The sequence below is a fragment of the Heteronotia binoei genome, chromosome 1 (assembly GCF_032191835.1).
Source record: "Heteronotia binoei isolate CCM8104 ecotype False Entrance Well chromosome 1, APGP_CSIRO_Hbin_v1, whole genome shotgun sequence".
Classification (NCBI taxonomy): Eukaryota; Metazoa; Chordata; class Lepidosauria; order Squamata; family Gekkonidae; genus Heteronotia; species Heteronotia binoei.
The window spans coordinates 37,538,812-37,558,681 of NC_083223.1; the positions used below are offsets into that span (position 1 = coordinate 37,538,812).

At 41.0% G+C, this 19,870-nt stretch overlaps 1 protein-coding gene across 1 annotated transcript in view; it reads left to right on the forward strand.

The window, feature by feature from the left end:
* The first annotated feature begins 730 nt into the window (after nt 1-730).
* The window catches only part of APOB (apolipoprotein B), a 52,514-nt gene continuing 33,374 nt past the window's right edge, over nt 731-19,870 (forward strand). The window contains exons 1-13 of the mRNA XM_060233460.1: nt 731-845; nt 3,913-3,951; nt 7,832-7,947; nt 9,407-9,552; nt 11,242-11,395; nt 11,575-11,730; nt 13,469-13,593; nt 13,711-13,793; nt 14,415-14,637; nt 15,830-16,057; nt 17,050-17,167; nt 17,253-17,399; nt 19,365-19,576. Of these exons, the coding sequence (XP_060089443.1) occupies nt 791-845; nt 3,913-3,951; nt 7,832-7,947; nt 9,407-9,552; nt 11,242-11,395; nt 11,575-11,730; nt 13,469-13,593; nt 13,711-13,793; nt 14,415-14,637; nt 15,830-16,057; nt 17,050-17,167; nt 17,253-17,399; nt 19,365-19,576 (1,802 nt within the window). The 5' untranslated portion in view covers nt 731-790. The remainder of the gene's footprint in view (nt 846-3,912; nt 3,952-7,831; nt 7,948-9,406; nt 9,553-11,241; nt 11,396-11,574; nt 11,731-13,468; nt 13,594-13,710; nt 13,794-14,414; nt 14,638-15,829; nt 16,058-17,049; nt 17,168-17,252; nt 17,400-19,364; nt 19,577-19,870) is intronic.

The following is a 19,870-nucleotide window of genomic DNA, read 5'->3' on the forward strand; positions in this document are numbered from 1 at the left end:
GCGGAACAACTGAAACCAAAACCTCCAAATACCATGGATTGGATTGAAAAAAATCAATTCCACTAACCGTGGAGCCTTCTTCAGGTGAATGAGCTGTGATTTACTATTCCTTCTCTAGACAAAAGTTCTACCATTTATGGAACAAAATCTTTTGATTCAACTCCCTATGGTGCTAAATAGTGGAAAGAAACTAATATACATTTTGAGGTAGAGTAAAATCCCTGAATCTGACTGCTGATCCTTTTTGTGTGAACATCAAGCCTTACTGAGGCCAGGCTGTGTTGATTCAAGAACACTTCGCATTTGATTGTTTGCTGGACCAAGTAATTAGTATACCTAGCTTCACATTATCCTTTCTTGCATTCCAGCGTACATCCCAACTCAGAGTTACCATCATCAAGTGATGTGCCTAGTATACAAAACATCCTGTCCTTCTAAAATATAAGTTCCCTTTCTTTGGGTAATATTACAATTTACATTATTATACCCAATACTAAATGCTCAGCAGGCTGGCCGAACAAGGTGCCTTAGTGATTGTTTTGCCCTTTCGTGCCTTCTGCACACTGCCGCTGGCTGAACCAGCCCTAAATGGCCTGTGGATATTGCAGAGAGGCTCCAGGACTCTAACCTTTGGACCTAATGTAATTTGCTCTGAAATTTTCTAAACCGTTTGGCTCAGCTGCTTGCTAGGGAGTATATAAGGACAGGTCCAAAAGGAGATGCCCAGTCTCTCTGTGGGCTAGGAGGAAGAGGGGAGAGGGCAGAGGAGCCAAAGGGTCCCTTGCTCAACATGGGCCCTCCACAGCTGTGGCTGCTCCTACTGCTCAGCAGTGGTGCTTTGGCACGTAAGTAACATCTTGGCATGATTGTGGCAGAGGGGAGGGTACAATTGTGTGGTGCTGTACAGGAGAGATGATCCCACATATATGACCTTAAAACTGACATGGGCTGGGTATGCCAAGGATCATGGTAATGTGGATGTTTACCTGTTGCCATGAGGGATTGTGACTTTGAAATCTGATGTAGACACACACATGCATTCCATTTGGCTGATTTTTATTTTACATGCTGTTAGTATATAGGCTTTTGCTTCTCTATATGCACTGAGTATGGCTACCTCTTCTCCTTTAAAGAGCCTTTTAAGATCATAACCATTTTATTGGTCCAAGGTGATGTGATAGGGTGGCACAGTTGTCAGGATGGTGTTTGGCGGCAGAGGTCCATGTCTGCCAAGGGACTTGGTTTATTCGATTTTGATCTGTCCCCAAGGTACTGTTTTGGACTTTCTCTATGGATAAAAAGAAATCAGTGGTCTACCTTAATGAAATGGAACAGGGCTACTAAAAGCTTGAAATTTAAAACAAATGCTCAGTATACCATACAGACTAAAATATTCGTTGCAATTGGTAGCCACAGACTTGGGGACATCCTTAAGGGACAGTCCTATGAAGACATGTTTAGGAATAAATCCCAATGAATGCAGAGGCTACCAATTTTAAAGTGCACACACATAAAGCAGACTCTGACCAGACATAGCAAAAGGAAGTTTTGACTCTCCAAAGCTCATATCCCGAAAATCTTGTTGGTCTCGAAGGTGTCACTCTACTCAAATCTAATAGAGCAAACAGTGTTTGTGATTAGGATGTTAGCTCTTTTAAATCAGTGTTCTCACTGATTTAAGATTATAGCTTAATGCTACAATGCAGACCCTTCAAGCTGAATGCCTATCAGTTTGGGTAGAACTTGTTTCCAGATTACCATGCTTAGGATCAGAATGCAAGCAGGATGTAGTCGCCTGCGGTGTAGCTTTGTTTCTTGCTTTTGATTGTTCAACATATTTTGGATGATGGAATTGTGGCTTATAAAGTTGCTTGGAAACTAGACCTATTGAAGAGGAAAGAAGTTTGGCACATGAAAGCTGCCGTAAGCATAATTTGTGAGATTCACTGGAATAGCAACTAACATCCATCAGCTCTTGGATTAAAAAAAAAGTTTGTTTAGATATTATGCTGGTTAAATGGGTTCTTTTTAAAGAATTCAGGCAAAGCTTGCAGTTAATCATATACCATTACTGTCTGTAGTCAGACTGCCTCTGAAGAGCAGGAGTCCCTTTAACAATGCCCTGTCCTTTGAAAGCAAACATTGTAAGAAGTCTCACTTGCTGAAAGCAGAATGTACATTTGTCTGGCATACAGATAAAATAGTTTGCAGTATGTTTATTTTCAATTATGCAGTCAGTTACATGCATTTTTCTTATTCATTGGCTGGCATGTATCACAGCATTTCTGGGGATGAAAGGATTTCTGCATTGTGGTACATTACTTTCTTTCCTCCCAGCTCCTGCTACAGCCCCTGATCCAGGCTTTGCCAACCTCCAGGTGGAACCTGGAGATCTCCCAGAATTAGAATTCAATTCCATGTGACAGAGATCAGTTGCCCTGGAGAAAATGGCTGCTTTGGAGGGTGGACACTATGGCATTATACCCTGTCAAGGTCCATCCCCAAATCCCATCCTGCTCAGATTCCACCCCCCAAATCTCCAGGTTTTTCCCCACCCAGAGATGGCAACCCAAGTCACCCACCATAGGTGGAAATCTTGTCTTTGAAAATGTTCCAGTGGATCCAAATTATCTCAATTCACTAATGTAAAATATTGGCTCTTATTAACTGTAGTATTATTATTAACCAGAGGTTTATAAAGCAAAATTAGCCTGGTGGTTCAATCTACAAAACACTTCAGTCAATACCTTGTCTCAATTGGACCCTGCGTTAGGCCTGTGAAGTCAAATGAATTGTATGTGTAAAGTGCATGGTATCTCCTAGAATCACATATAGTTGGAAAGATAGTTGTCCTTTTTGCATTTCTGTTTCAGTTCTTAGAACATCAAAAGACTATTTAATCCTCTGTAGCCTCACTATACACTAGTGAAGTCTTGGTTGTGGTGGTGGTGGTTAGACCAATTATATCCCCAGGACCAAATTTTCTGTGGTCTGCTCTCCTCAAAGAATAGGTATACACTTTTAGTAAATAATAATAATAATAATAATAATAATAATAATAATAATAATAATAATAATAATAATAATAATAATAATATTTTATTTATACCCCGCCCTCCCCGCCGGGGCAGGCTCAGGGCGGCTTACAGAATGTGGCAAAAGCCATGTTAAAACAATAAAACAGTTATACATTTCAATAGCATTTAAAATTTACCATTCAATTTACATAATATAAAAGTCTAAAATCAATCTAAAATAATCTCATCATTTTCCTAGTACTCCTAGTACTCTGCCTATGAGCTCTTGCAAAATCTTTCCAAAGTACAATGGTGCTAAATCCCACACAAACTTCCTCTTAGCACCAAATTGTTTAAACTGTTTTAAATTATTTATTTTAATGTTTAATTTAATTGTTTTTATTGTTATTCTATTATGTTCGTGAGCCGCCCTGTGCCTGTGGCAGGGAGGGCAAGATATAAATCAACTAAACTGAACTCTTTATGGCTATGCTGCTTCTGTGATAAACCAGTGATGAGAAAAGAAGGGCCACACCAAGCAAGGACCAAACTACAAGCGGCCATTGGTACAGTGGGAACTCTGAGACTTCTACATGTTTCACACATGCTGCACCAGGGGAATCTGAAACAAATGCAAGAATAAGTAAAAACCTTTTAAAATGTTAATTTTAAAACATACTTTTAAAAGGCAGAAATTCAAAATCCCCCTGGTAAAGTGTATGCAAAACACATAGGGGTCTCAGGGTGAATTAAAATTAATCCTCCCACTATGATTCTTCGGTTTTGCATTATGATCAACCAGGTATTTTACATTTGGTTCTGGATACCAGTTGCTTCTGGGCTTGAAAGACAGTGTAAAACCAATTGCAATTTAATATGCCATTTTCCTTTACAGAACATGATGGGTCAGAAGGTGAAAATTCAGCGTGCTCAAGTAAGCCCTTATCTATTCCTTTATGGCAGACTTTGTTTCACATTGCCCAGTGACTTCTTAGCTGTGCCTTTCATAGAGTAAATATGCACATACATAATGGAGCAGTTAGGCCACTGTGTTTTCTTTAGATGCACAATCTTGTCTGTTGGGAAATGTTATGTATGTAAGTGCTGTTATGTAAGAGCTGTCAAAACTCACAACTAACATATGGCCACTGCTTGTAGAAGGCTGCTGTGGTAAGCACTGATGGGTTAGACACTGATGACTGGCAACCCCCATCCCCACAAAGCAGATTTTAAACTGGCCTCTCCACAAATGCTTTATGTAGACGTTTTGTTTTGAAGCACTCCTTCTACATTTATTCTGTTAGCTGTGCAAGCAGTGGTTTAAAAATAAAAAGAGGGAAACAGCTTGCTGGTGCTTAGTGGAAAGGGTGAGAGAGATCAGTGAATCAGTGTTCTGTTTTCTAGTCAGTATGTCTGTCAAACCCATTCTTGGGGTGGCCAAGAGTCAAGCTTTACAAAATGCTGTATGCCAGTCTGTATTGTAAAAAAAAAAAAAAAAGTTATGTATGTAAGTGCTGTCAAGTCACAAGTGACTTATGGCCATTGCAGCAAGGGGCTTTCAAGCAGGGTTGCCAGCTTTGGAATGGGAAATACCTGGAGATTTGGAGGGGAAAACCTGAGGAAGACAGGGTTTGGAGAGGGGAGGGACTTCAATGTGGTATAATGCCTCAGAGTCCACCTTCCAAAGCAGGCATTTTCTGCAGATGAACTGATCTGTGTTACCTGGCAATCAGTTGTAATTCCATGAGATCTCCAGACCCCACCTGGAGGCTGGCAACCCTACCAAGAAGAGGTGTTTGCCATTGCCTTCCTCTATAGAGTTTCCTTTGGTGGCTTTCCATCCAAATACCAGCTCTGCATTGCTTCCAAGATCTGATAAGGTGGGGCTGTACTATGTGGCCTTCACTCCTCTTAAAAAGAAATTTGACCATAATGGGATCGCTTCTAACCCTAGCAAACTTCTAGAAACCAAAAAGGAGTTGCTTAGTTTCAAAAATATGCTATGAAAATAAATGGTTGTAGCTGTAGTTAAAGGTTTGTTCTTTTTGCATTGTACAGATTTTTGTTAGTGCAGTTTTAAAAGTTATTTCAGTTCAAATAAAATTAAAATAAATAATGCACGTTTTATCCAAGGTGCAAGCAGTCAAATTCTTTTCTCACTTTCCCAGCTAATTAACTATGTGCCTATCTATCAATCTACAATGAGACATTACAGTAAATGTCCAAAACTTGAGGAGGCTAACAATCATATGTAAATTCTAGCAATCACAGAAAACTTTTTGAATGTCTGAAAATCTGAGACATACTGAATGCTGTTACCTGTTATAACTATTAGCATTCATATTTGGATCTTATATGTGGGCCAATAAAACAGATTAATCTGGAGTTGTTGGAGTTGTTTTGGGCATTTACATATAATAAGAGCTTGAAAATAAATGGCTGACAGATTGAAATATGAACATGACAGAGGTCAAGCATCAGAAAATGCTGATGAATAACCTCTGTAAAGAAACATGTTTGTTCCTGACTGCTTGACTTGATACATGGTGTTCATATTCAGGGTCAAAGTATATGATGAGCTGGTGGTTTGCTATCTGTCCCCGATAAGCATTGTTTTTCTTAGTACAGTGCTTTAGCACCATCTACAGACCATCTCAACTAACTTGCCTTTCAACCCCAGCTCAGAAAAAAATTATGTATTGCTCAGTTTTCTCTCAACTAGTTTGAAAAATTGGATCCAAGTCCATTACATTCAATAGCATTCATTCCACTTTTATTTATTTTTTTTTAAATATAAGAATTACACCTGTAGGCATCAGTAGTGGAAAGAACAATCTTACAAACAGCAGAGGAAAAGGCTGCGTTGTCCTGTTAGTATGGGAAGCAAAACCACCTTCCCATGGTAGCAAGTATAGGCAATGAGATTCACAAAATAAAGTATCGTTGTGCCTGTTGGTTTGTGCTTCAGAATTCACAGGGCAATACTACGAGGAGTCATACCCTTCTAAGTCCGTTGATTTTGTGGACTCAGAAGAATATAACTCAAAGATTACTCATGAAGAAAGCTGTCATGGTATAGCCCAATCTTGTCAGATCTTGAAAGCTAAGCAGGGTAGATTCTTGGATGGGAGACCACCATGGTCTCTGCAGAAGGAGGCAATGGTGAACCATCTCTGCTTGTTACTTGCTTTGAAAGCCGCTTGCGAGGGTTGCCATCAGTTAGTTGCAACTTGACAGGACTTATGTATGTAAGACTATGCCTATTTGGCAGCTGTAGTGCACATATACTGATTAACTGCTTGGCAGCATCAGGACTGAATCCAAAGGTTATTTTCTAGTGTTCATGGAACAAGCAGGCAGTTTCTGCCAAATCCTTTTCTGGCTTTAGGTCTCTGGGCTTCCTCATATAATGCTGGAGGAAAGGGAATGCTTAGGAGCAGCACAGGATGTGAAGCAGAGGGGGAGATGTGCAATGCAAGGTGGATAGGCAAAAATCACTCACTGCCATCTGCTGGCAGAAAATTATCTTTGTATTTCTGCCTAAGTTATTTTCAGATAAATGCTGTATCTCTTGTATGGTTATACTCCTTGCCAGGGCTTTTTCTTGTAGCAGGAACTCCTTTGCATATTAGGCCACACACCCCAATGTAGCCAATCCTCCAAGAGCTTACAGAGCCTACTGTAAAGTTGAAGAGGATTAGCTACATCAAGGGTGTGTGGCCTAATATGCAAAGGAGTTCCTGCTACAAAAAAAGCCCTGCTCCTTGCTACCCTCAAGAATCTTTCTAGGGGAACAGAGTTGGAGCTGACTACTCTCCTCACTCGTTGCTGGAGATATGGTGTCTGGAATAAGTTTCCTCATTGTCTGAACTGCATTGTTAGAGCGATCAGCGCTGACCATCTTTTCCATGGTATTTGAACATTGTAAAAGTCCTGGGCCTACAGGCCTGGGTACTGGTAGGGGCATATTTTTACTCCCATGCAGAAGCCTTTTGTTATGTAGAGCCACATACAGAAGAGAAAATAGCACTGCAAAGTTTGGTTTCACACAGACATCCCCCTTGCTTGAAAATGCTGAGATTGATTTATATGTCAGTGTATTAAAAATCCACCCCACTGCTTTAATCTCTGACCCTGGTGAACCTCTTCAGTCCCCTTATGCCATGCTGAGAGATGAAGGTCATGTTGAATGAGCAAGCAGGGCAGCTCAAATTCAGAGAACAGCTGAGATTTTTCACTTCTTTAGAGATGCTGCATGTGCACATATCATCAGTCTCATTAGCAGAAAATTAAAGAAAAGTTATTGTAGTGCCAGTTCACTCATTACACAGAGGTAAACTTGCCACTGAGTGTACACTTATCACAGAACTGCTGTTAGTTCTCGTTGCCCATGAGCTTTCATGGAGTATGCATTTGTGGCATTCACACTTTACATTCTTTGATGTGGCACACAAGAACAAAAAGGTAATGCATGAAATGGCACTTAACAATGAAAATATATTGTGGATTTCCAGTTTTTTCAGATCCAGGGTTCTGACTACAATGCAGGGGGCTGTGAGTGGGAAACAAAATACATTTTAAACAGTTGTCTATAAATTTCCAAGCCTTTTCTGTACACAATTTGCTATATGAATCAGGATTCAACATGCAGAACACATTATCTCAAGAAAGAGAAATACCCAAACCGTATGCAGAGTAAGAGCTCTAAAACCTGGTTTCTTTAAAAAGCAAATGTTAGCATATTGCAGTGATTTAAATCTGAAAAAAGTATGTGTAAATGAATACATGCATGCTTTCCTGATTATTCCTTGTAGAAGACACAACCAGATTTAAGCACTTGAGAAATTATGTCTACAGCTATGAAGCAGAAACAACAAGTGGAGTGTCAGGAACATCAGATTCACGAACTGGCTCCAAAATTAGCTGCAAGGTAAGGAATGAGAAGGAAGAAGTCCAAGTTGAATGAAATATTTAATAATGACAACAGAACTTCTTTTGTCCTGCTGGTTCCTTTGTATTTGTTCAGAACCATGTAATGACTAAATCCTCTTGTGTAATTTATTTCCCTAATTCAAAAATGTTCACAGCAACTGAGAACCTTGGCTGTCTGGCTGTTGTACTGTCTACCTAGAGCACCAGCAGACAGCCTATCGAGCCTGCTGGAGGTTATAGCAGGCTGGGCCTTGGAGCTCAAAAGTTCCCAAGACTAATAGTGTTGCGTCCATGTTGATGCTGCTGCCTCCTCACAGGCATCAGACCTGGTGTCTTCCGTGGCAGTGCTGGAATTCTCCTTATCTCTTAATCAAGGCTGGGAGATTGGGAGACTTTTTTCAGGGAGGATTAAAAAAAAAAAAAGTGGAGAATCTTTCAAAACTGGAACCTACTACCTGCCAAGATGCAGTCTGGCCTGCCCTTTCAGCATTCTACTACCACCTCATACTTTTGCATGGGGAAACTAGGCCTGGGAAAAGGAGAACCCCATGATTGGCACTGGTGGACATTATTCCCTACATCTCCTTGAAAGGAAATTAGTTGCTTGAAGCAACTCTATCTGCCCTCTAGTCTGTGTAGGCTTCTCTGCCAGGAGGAGTTCCTCTGCTACCTACCTCCACACTTATCCATTCCACCTTCTCCTGGGCTCATGATAATCAGGGACTGCAAATTGCCTCAAGCTGTTAATAGTAGTATGCTGAAGTCGAGACAACTTGCAACATCCTAGATTGGGCCAGCTTGCTTATTTATTTAGTTCAATTCATATTTACCTACTACTACCAGGGGGCCACAATGGCTGACATCATCCGCCTCTCTTCCCTTTTACGCTCACAACAATCCAATGAAGTAAGTTAGTCTTTCTTGTGACTGTCCCAAAGTCACCCAGCCAGCTTCCATGGCAGAGGAAGGATCTGAATGCTCAAACTTGTCCTTCCTATCTGATTAGAACTCCCAGAAGGGTTATGGATGGTTGTCAGAGGCCCTCACATGTTTAAAGAAGATACGATGAAGCACCTGTTGGGAAAAACAAAAACTCTCTGGATCCATCCAGTCTTGATCTAGTCTCTAGTATTCTATTCTTGGAAACTTAATGGAAGTTGTCAAGACTGGAAAGATCAAGAAAGGGCTTTTTTCAATCAGTATTTCATCACATCCTCTTTTAATGTGCCAGGAACTCTGGGACAACATGAGGAACTTCTTTCAGCCTGGTTAGGACTTGAATTGGAGATGTTAGGGAGTATGGCATATGCAAATCAGTTATACTAATGAGCTCTGGCACCTCTTTTTCTACAAAATGACCCCTGGTAGATACCTACTCATAATATTTAACTGTGGGCAGTTTGTTGCTACCAGTCTTAAAGCTGTGTTGTTAATCTGTTACACTCTTTCTGTTTCAGGTTGAACTGGAGGTCCCGCAACTATGCAAATTTGTGTTGAGGACAAGCCAGTGTAGCCTCCGAGAAGTGTCTGGAGTGAACCGTGAGAGAAGGGCTTTGTTGAAGAAGTCAAGGAACTCAGATGAATTTGCTGCTGCCATGTCCCAGTAAGGAGAACTAACTAAATAACCTTCTATTAAAACTTTGTTCTTTTTGTTGTAAAGCTTTATGAATTTGTCCATCTGCTGTGAAGATGCAGAGCAATGGTGTTCAAAAAGCTGACCTAAGGTTGGTGCCTGCCTAAAATTTCCTCACATACAAGGAGGCAATTTTTGCCAGTATCTCCTCCTGTGGTAGATTTCTGACTCTCTCCAGGCTACTCCTGGGAATTCCCCAGGAGCAGCATTTTTGAGGGTATTTGGGTGTGCAATGTGAGAGCAAAAGCAAAAAGGTTGTGCTTCTGTGGACCAAAACCTTACTGTCTGATGAAGGTTTAAGCCAGATTCAGGCTCTAGAGAATTGTTAGTTTTAGATAATATCCCAAAACAGATCTAAATGCTTATCTCCTTCAGAGTTTTTTGACTCAGCCATTGGTCGCATAATGATATTCCATCACTTGTTCCCGTTCTAGGTCAGAAACACAGAACAAACAGAGTTTGGTTGAGTGACCAAACATTCCTGGTAATGCAGTGCCCAGCCCAGCCCTCTTACGTGCCTCCAACAGTTTGCTTCTTTTTGTGTCTCTGGTTCATTGAGCATACTAATGCTCTTAGTGGCTATACTTTTGTGTCTCGTGAGCAGGGCCAACATTAGCATACCCTCAGGTGAGGCAGCTGCTAAGGCCCAGGGCTTCTGGTGGGGCCCACTGCTAACAATCCCTGCAACATACTATTTCCCTGCTTGCTCACTTGTGAGTGCTTCACCACCCATGTGGCCAGCTGTACACATCAGGGGAAAGGATGCAGACAGCGCAGGTGTCTGGATTGAGCAGCTGATGTGTGAGAGGAAAGTCTCATTCATGGAAATGGCTGGGTGTTTGCTTGAAACTTGGCTATGGATCTAACTGGAATCCTGCCTTGGAGCTGGAAGAAAAAAACCTTAAAATTTATGTATCTCTTTTGTCTGTGCAAGACCACACACAAGAAAGGAAGAATTGCTATTCTTACAGCATAATTATTGGACATCCCACTGATTTTTCACAATTAGAAATGCAACTTTGATTAAGAACAAAAGAAAGCTTTTGAATTTTTTTTTTTAAGTACTAAACAATACGATAGTGGTTTGTTAATACTGGCCATGCAAACATTTTGCTGGGTGTCAACAGTATCATGTCAGGCTAGGACCAGGCACAGCTGCATGTAGGAAAGAAAAACTCATGCACATTGTTATAGCAACACAACTGTTTTTATAAAAAAAAATGTTCAGCAGTATATATAATATACAAAGGAAACATTATTTCATCAAGTCATACTTTTAAAATAAATTGTATCGAACTAAGATGGTTGCAGCTTATTTGTCAGTACTTGCGTGCAATGTTGAATCTGTTTCCTTGTGGTCCACACATTGATCAGAAAACTACCAGTTCTCTGGCTGACAGCAAACTCTATGATACAGCTATGGAAGAAAAATTATTTTTTACTCACAATAATGTTTTCTGAATGCAAATGATGGTTGGGGAAAAGGAAGACAATGGGCCTGCATATTTCAGGAATTTGAAAACAAGTGTTCACTTACATTGTAGCACACGAAGTTCCTTATCTCAGTTGGTTTTGGGACATAGTATATGAAGCAATAGTCTTGACTGGTAAACAAATCATTTTGTTCCCACAAATACCTTATTTATTTGTTTGGGGCAGGTATGAGCTGAAATTCACTGTTCAAGATGGGAAGAAAGTTCAGCTATATCCTGAGGAAAATGAACCTGTACACATACTGAACCTCAAGAGAGGCATTATTTCGGCTCTTATAGTGCCAATGGAGACAGAAGACAACGTCTATACACTTTCTATGGTAAGTTATGTGGTTATCAAGGATTTTATCTGCCTTGAAACTTATTCACAATAATTATTTGTAAGAACAAGATGAAGTCCCTACAGTCAATGGGGGAATCTCGATGCGGGGGTAATCAAGCTTGATTCCAACTGAATTTAAAGATACAAATGATATTATTGATGTTTCTCTCATTCAAGGATACTGTATATGGGCAGTGTAACAGTGAAATTGAAATAGAAGCCAGGAAAGGCAACACAGCTGCAGAAATTGCAATCAGAAGAAATCTGAAATCCTGTGATAACTTCAACCCCATCAGAAATTATGTCAGCCCACTTGCCCTCATTAAAGGCTTGGTAAGCAGACCAGGACAGCATAAGCGCTTTTCATTGTATTATATATTACTGGTACCATAGACATTCAAATATCATCACCACAGGTATCCTAAAGCCAAACTTTTTCAATTTTCCAATATACTCTGTTTGCATTTTAATCTCACCCTCCCTTGAAGATGCTCCACGTGGTTTATGTGGTTTTTCCTTCCCCATTTTATCCTGAAAACCCTACAGAATAACTGTCCCAAAGTCACCCAGCGAGTTTCACAACTTTGTAGGGAACTGAATCTATTCTACCAGAATGATTAAAGTCCAACACTCTACCCATTATTCCATGCCAGCATTCAGTCTGCTAATGTCTTTTTCTGGAAAGAAAAAATAATAATATCTTCATTAGAATCAACCAAGATTCACAGTGTGTCAAGTGAGGTGTTGAATTATGTGTAACGTTATCTTATCAGATTTTAAAAAAATACATCAGGGGAGGAAAAGATGGTTTGCTATGGGCCTTAAGCTCTATCTGCACTTTGCTTGAGTCCTCAGATGAAAACAGAGAAAGCTGTTTGCTGATTAAATAGACCCTGTGCAAAATACCTCAGGTTATACTGAGGCACATTTGTAAAGAGAATTGTCCTTTGAAAATACAGAAACCAAACATAACATCATTTTGTCTCAGGAATGAAGTCCTGGAGATGTTAGTTTGATGAGTACAAACCAGAGATCCATGCCATGATTAGACTTGAACTCACTGGGCCATTCAGCCTCATTAGGGTTGTTGTGAGGAGGAAATTGTGTCAGACTAATTCCCCACTCACCTTGTTCTGGGTTTGTTGCTTCTTTTCCCATGGTACTTCTGCTGGACTTTGCACAAGCTGCCCTGGGGCAGCGAGTTGCCCCGCCTCTTTTCAAGTTCCCTCCACAGCAGGCAGGATCCTCTGAAAACCGGTTTCTGCCTGTCGCGAAGGGAACTTGAAAAGAGGCAGGGAAACTTACCGCCCTGGAGCAACAAGATTGGAACAAGACTATGGAGAATTGGTCTCACTCATCCATATATGCCACTGTGAGCTCCTTGGACAAAAGGAAACATATAAGAATTGAATGAAACAACCAGTTGCCAAAGTGGTAACTTACTGTAGTTTGCATGTCAATACTAGGTAAATCAATCACTTGTATTATCCTCACAAACAGTGAGTAGAGTGAAACTACTAAGGATGGGCACAGACCTAATTTTGTCACAGACTGGAGGCCAGTTTGTGGCCTGTTTGCCATGGGCTTTTTAAAGCAGTCCGTTTGGTTCGTTGGAGCAGCCTGTAGGCCAGACATGCTAGCTCACAGGGAATGTTTGAAACCCACTGGCTCCATGCCACAGCAGAGGTGCAATCAAGAAGTGGGCTCAAGAACTCACTGGCATCACACTGCCACAGCGACACAACTCAGATGTGGGCTCAGAAGGAATTTAAAGGCCTTCTGCATCCACTTCCAGGTCTCCATCAACTTCACAAACCATTAACTGATTTGTAAACTGGGAAAGTCTGTGGAAGCTTGTGGTTTGTAAAATTCATGAATCACAGACCTCCATTTTTTCCAGACCATGTCCCTCACTAGTTACCATAGTTCAGTACTTGGTGATATATCTAGAGAACTGGGAGAGTGGTAAAGTTCCTCTTATTACTTAGAAGTACAGATGGCCAGCTGGACAAAGAGTTATTGTTTCATTAGTGTTGACTGTACACTAACTCAGCAACAACCTGTTCCACAGAATGTGCCATTATCCACCTTGATAAGTAGCAGCCAGCACTGTAAGAACAGCATCGATCCAAAGAAAAAGCATGTAACTGAGGTAGTCTGCTCTGAAAAACACCTGTTCCTGCCATCATCATACAAGTAGGTTTCATAGCATATCCCTCTACCATTCTTCATTAGGCACTGCAGCCATGGTTGAAATTTATAGTGGATATTCAGATTAACCCCAAAAATGTATTTTTCCCCATTACTAACTAGAAATCAGTACGGCATGATGGCCGAAATCACACAAACTCTGAAACTTGAAGACACCCCCAAAATCAACCACAGAGACATGGATGGTAAGGCTTCAAGTCCATGATGTATATGTAAATGGGCACTATTCATCTTGTCACAGAGAATATGTACATGTCCTCTCCCAAAACATACAGACACCTTAACATAACATGCTTCTTTAATTGTTATTTCATGCAGATGTGCGAACCTGCCAAATTAAAAGGCAGTGGCTTTAAATTAAGAAAATGTGAGAGGTTCCCTTTTAGGGATTGCTTACTAATATGAAAGTCAGCAACAGAGCAGCTGAGTCAGGAAGTGTGTTTGTTTTAAATATTTATATTCCATCTTCAGGGACATGCTCAAGGCAGCTCACAAAGTAAAACAAGATAAAATCATAAAAATATATAGAAGGAAGTTCTCAAGTTTGATTTGGAAGAGGTAATTTTATCAGGCCCTAATCTGGATGGCCCAGGCTAGTCCAATATCCGATCTCAAAAGCTAAGCAGAATCAGCCTTCATTAGCACTTGGATGGGAGTCACCAATGAAGTCCAGGGTTGCTAAGCAAAGGCAAACAATAGCAAGCCACCAGTGTTCATCTTATACCTTGAAAACCCCATGAGGTTGCAGGTTTTTAGAGTTTCAGAAATGCAAATGGGTCCTTCTGAAAAGATCTGTTTCTTTACAGTTTCAGGCCTGGCAAAGAAAGGGCTAGCTTTGGAGGGCACTGAAACCAAATCTCTCAGGCATGGTGATGCTGTTTTGAAGGTTCTCCAGGAGCTGCAGAAACTTTCCATCTCTGAGCAAAACCAGAAGAGAGCCAGCCTATTCTACAGATTTGTAACTGGACTGAGGGACTTACACAATAGCACTCTGAGTGCTCTTGTGCCAAAACTGGTGGAAACTTCCAGGTAACTTATCAGTAGAGTTGAATAGATATGGAAGAACCCTCTATAAAAGCAAGTGGATTGGACATTGAACATTGACCCATAAACTCTGTATCCCACAGGCAAAGTCAACAGCTTTGGTATTGCAATAGAAAGATGTGCATGCACAAATACGTGCCAGAGTAAATACATGCAAGTAATCCTGTATTTTGACTCTTTCAAAACTTTCCCCTTCTATCAGGAATAAAACATACACCACAGCCCTACTGTAAAATGATATCATACTTTTCCCATGATCAAATACAACAAAATCAGCAGTTTGCCAGCATTGAGGCAGATTGTTAATGATGCTATAAAGTTATCAATACTTCTGAGCCATTATGGACTATAAAACTGAATAAGCCTCCATGGATTCCGATGTCTTTGGGGAAAGCCTTGTTTTGGATACCATCTATTTAGGAAATCAGAACTTTTGAGGCATTAGAGAGTCAGTGTGGCACAGTCTAGTATGTTGGCCATGGACATAAAAACCCCAGATTTAAATCTCTGTTCAGCCATGAACATCGCTGAGAAAATTTGGGGCACTCGGCATACTTCAGCCTGGTCCACTAGTCCTAGTTCAGTGTTGTGAAGACAAAATGGGAAAATCCCTATACAAGGACAGGAGTTTTCTGGAGGAAGACCCACGTTGATAAATAAGTAGCAGCACAATTCTAAGCTGGTTCTATTCTTTTAAGTCCATATAAGTCAGTACATATGGTAGGGTATAATTCTGTTTAGGCGGGCACTGTAAATGATGGTAGTAATACCTGGGAAATTAACTTCTCAGGGCTGATGCTATGACTGGAACACCATTGTCACAGAAGCTTACCACATTGTTTGTTATCTAATGGATTTTCTCCCTTTAAATGAGAATTTTGAATTGACATAAAATTATGGGAATGTTCTAAATATTACCAAGCACTTTTATTGTATATACTTTGTACAGTAGTGTTAGCTCAAGTCATTTTAATTTACCAGGCACATCTGTACATAAAGGTGATTGATACATTTACCAGGTATATCTGTATTTCAGATGGGAATTAATAACTTCTAAAAATAAATAACTATGGTATCAGCATTCTTGCCAATTGGTGTGCATGGTTTATCATAAGAGTATGACTTTTTCATGAATTAGACTTTTATACCAGTTTTTCTCTTCCCTCTCCCCTTTTAGTGCAGTCACAATTCAGGCTCTGACTCAGTGTGGTACCCCAGAATGCCTTGGAGCTATCCTTCAAATACTGAGGACTGGTGGTGTCGATCCCCTTGTGGCTGATGCTGTCACTTACAGCCTGGGGCTGCTGCCTTTTCCATGTGCAAAAAGAATACGAGAAATCCTTACCATGGCCCAGTATAATCCAAGCCGAGCATCCTTTTATGCCCTGAGCCATGCTGTCAATAGGTAGGTAACCAAGAACAAAGCAAGCCTTCTTACAGATAAATTACAGATGCCACATTCGTGCTAATATATCATTCCAAAACATAATCTGTTTTATCCAGATCCCCATATATTCCATGATCAAATGCATTAAAAATATAGAAAATGCTGGATACTGACTTGGATCTCACAACAAAATTCCACGGGGAGAAGAAAGAGAAGATTTTCACCAATTTTTCCTTCCCCCAGCAGATCTAGTTCCCATATGTCCCAGAAACAGCAGAGGGTGGGGCATTTGCAGTGGGAAAGGAAAGCAGGGAAGTCATGCTCTGTGGACAGAAACCCTACAGCCAGTGGAAATTTTAGGTGGGATCCAAGCCACAGGTAGTAGGAAAATGTTAGACTATTCCTCTTAGTGAGGATGGTATCAATGTTGTTAAGGAGCACAACAAACACTCCAGGTCAGGATTAGCCTACTTGATTCTCTAGCCATACCGATTGTCCCAAAAATGGTTTGGAAGCCTGAAGTATATTCTGCCTCTCAGTCCAATCTTTTCATGTTTGGGTCAGGCATAACAACACAATCAGAACTGGATAGTGGTAAAGGTATCACAGTTTCACAAATGCTGAAGCATGATCATGACATGACGCTAAACCCAAACAAGATATACTGATGAAGGTGCCTGACAAAGGAAGCTTTGACAGTGGAAAGCTTAGACCCTGAAACTCTTGTTGGTCTCTAAGGAGCTACTGGACTCGAATCTAGCTGTTCTACTGCTACCCTCTGAGTGTATTGCTTGCTCAGACATGGTTTTTGAAACCAGTTCTCCTAAAGAGTGAATATTTGATCGACCAGTTTCAAAAACTTGATTAACTTTTAAGGTTTTTTCAGGGGGCAGATAAAATGGCTTTGCACACAGGATATTGCTCTCCTAGCTGCCAGTCACCTTTTCTTAGCTTTCAGTTGTCTTTGCAGTTTTTGAGGATCCTTGATTCTGCTCTCACCCGTCTTCCAGATTCTACGACGAGAACAGGATTATAACTGAGGAAATAAATGATGTTGCAAATTTCATGACATCGCTGATTAGCAACAAATGCCATGGGAATGATGAACTCATGTACCTGACTTTGAGGGTATTTTTTTTAATTGGTACTATGCCTCCTTAATATTATGAAACTGGACAAAAGCAGGATTTTAACTGTCTTATGTGATTCACAGGCCATTGGCAATATGGGACATGTGATCGAAGCTGCCAATCCTGATGTGAAACATTCTCTAAGATCGTGTATGGCGAGTAATGACACATCATCCGCAGTCCAGAAAGCAGCCATCCAGGCTCTTAGGAAAATGGACATCACTGATGTGGTAAACAGAATGCCCTGTGGCTTTTCAAATACTTTCTAATGGGAATAGAGCCACAAAATAATGGAGGGCACTTTTAGAGAGTTGCTGGATGCCAAGCATCTCTTCAGCCTTCTGCTGAGCCGGTATGATATAGCGATTAAGAGCAGTGGACTGTAATCTGGAGAACCAGGTTTGCTTCCCACTCCTCCACATGAAGCTTGCCGAGTGGCCTTCGGCCAGTCACAGTTCTCGCAGAAATCTGTCAGCCCCACCTACCTCACAAGGTGCCTGTTGTGGAGGGAGGAAGGGAAGTGATGGTAAGCCACTCCAAGACTCCTTACAGTACTAAAAAGATGAGTGTAAAAACTTATCTTTTAAAAATCTGAGCTGTATACCAGAGGCAAGCTTCCAGTTTGCAAATTTATGGCTAATAACAGGCGGGCAGTTTGGGTTGACTCAGAGACACCTCAGAAGCCGACTTGAAAAATCCTCCCAAACGCTAAGATCTGCCACCTGTGCCCATCCTGTACTCACCCTGTCCTCTGGCGTCCTCTGAGCGGCTCAAAAAGCTACCATCATTGAAGTGGTTGCAGATTTTTGAGCCGCATGCCAGTTGCCTCTTAAGCATCTGGACGCGGCAGTGAGCAAGTGAGGTGGATTGGCGGTGTGACTCCACCAAGCTGCCCCAAGCCGCGTCTGGCTTTTTAAAACAAAAAACTGCCCAGAGCATATCTGTCCATGGTATCTGTAAAACTCTCTTCCAATGCCACATTGCAAAAGAATCTACTTCCTTCTTGGCAGTTTTCTTCATTGTCCAGCTTGCACACCCATACATAGAAATGGGGAACACTGGTGTGAATTATCTTGGTTGCCAGTGGCACCTCCTTAAACTGGAGAGTCTTTTGTGGCTCCTTCATGACTGCCCTTGCCAGATTCAGCAGAATTACACCCTTTTAAATTCATCAAAGTCAGTGGGTTTAGAAGATTGTGATTATGCCTGGGAGTGCTCTGTTTATGTGAAAAATAGATAGGCCATTAGTCCTGGAGATTAGTTTTTAATTTACACGAAGTATTTGCCTCAAATATATTCATATACTATATTTAAAAGTCCACCTTTCTCACTGAAAGGAGCCCCATGGTGCAGAGTGGTAAGCTGCAGTACTGCAGTCCAAGCTCTGCTTATGACCTGAATTCATTCCCAGTGGATGCTGTATTCAGGTAGCCAGCTCAAGGTTGACTAAGCCTTCCATCCTTCCAAGGTCAGTAAAATGAGTACTTCACAGGGCTCTTTTTCTAGCAGGAACTCCTCTGCATATTAGGCCACGCCCCCCTGATGTAGTCAGTTCTCCTGGAGCTTACAGTAGGCTCTGTACTAAGAGCCCACTAAGCTCTTGGAGGATTGGCTACATCAGGGAGGCGTGGCCTAATATGCAGAGGAGTTCCTGCTAGAAAGAGAGCCCTGGGTACTTGGCTTGCTGGGGGTAGTGTAGATGACTGGGGAAGGCAATGGCAAACCACCCCATAACAAAAAGTCTGCCAAAAAAACATCATGATGTGACATCACCCCATGAGTCAGTAACAACTTGATGCTTGCACAGGGGACTACCTTCACCTTTTTTTCTCACTGAAAAGATAGATTGCAGAAGATAGAACAAAGCAATCAGACAACATAAAGCAACCAATGAACAATGTGATAGAACTAGTATTACAGAATTAGAAAGCAGTGCAAACAACAAATTGCCCAAAGCAAGATTTACTGATGTATAAACAGTGCAGAAAGTGAATACCAAAGGTATAAAAAAAATGCAGCAGAAATAAGATACCTAAAGTAATCATTGCAGTAGATTACAGTCCTATTCCCTACAAGGGTGCTCTTCCAGTCTGATAAAAAGTATGAAACTAAACTTAGGACTTAAAGAATGAAGATCTGAGCTGAAAATGTTGACATTTCTGTACCCCAATATTCTCATCTTCCTGCTGTTACAGGAGCAAGGGACACTTGTTCGAGTTTTCCAGGAGACTTCCAATCCAGAGGATAAACGTCTGACAGCTTATCTCATGCTGATGAGAAACCCATCCCAGTCAGACATTTCCAGGGTTGTTAGAGCTCTTACAAAGGACAAGAGCGAACAAGTAAAAAGCTTTGTAGCATCACACATTGGCAACATCTTGGATTCTGAACAACCTGAAATTCAATGGTAAGTGAAAAGTCAATGGAATCTGTAGTGCAGATTTGGGATGGGCACAAACTGAGAAAATAGAGGTTCATTTTGATTTGTGGTTTGTGGGGCTTTATGAACTTTCATGAGACTCCCTGGTTACTTCCTGAACTGGTTCGTTTCATGAGGTTCGTGACCAGGTGAACTTGCTGCTTGGACTTTGCTCACGTTTGGTGAGTCGTGCAAAAGCCATTTAAGAGGACATTCCCTTTAAAGAGCTTTTGCAAGGTGTGCCACATGCAAGTGAAGTCTGAGCAGCGAGTTCACTCACTT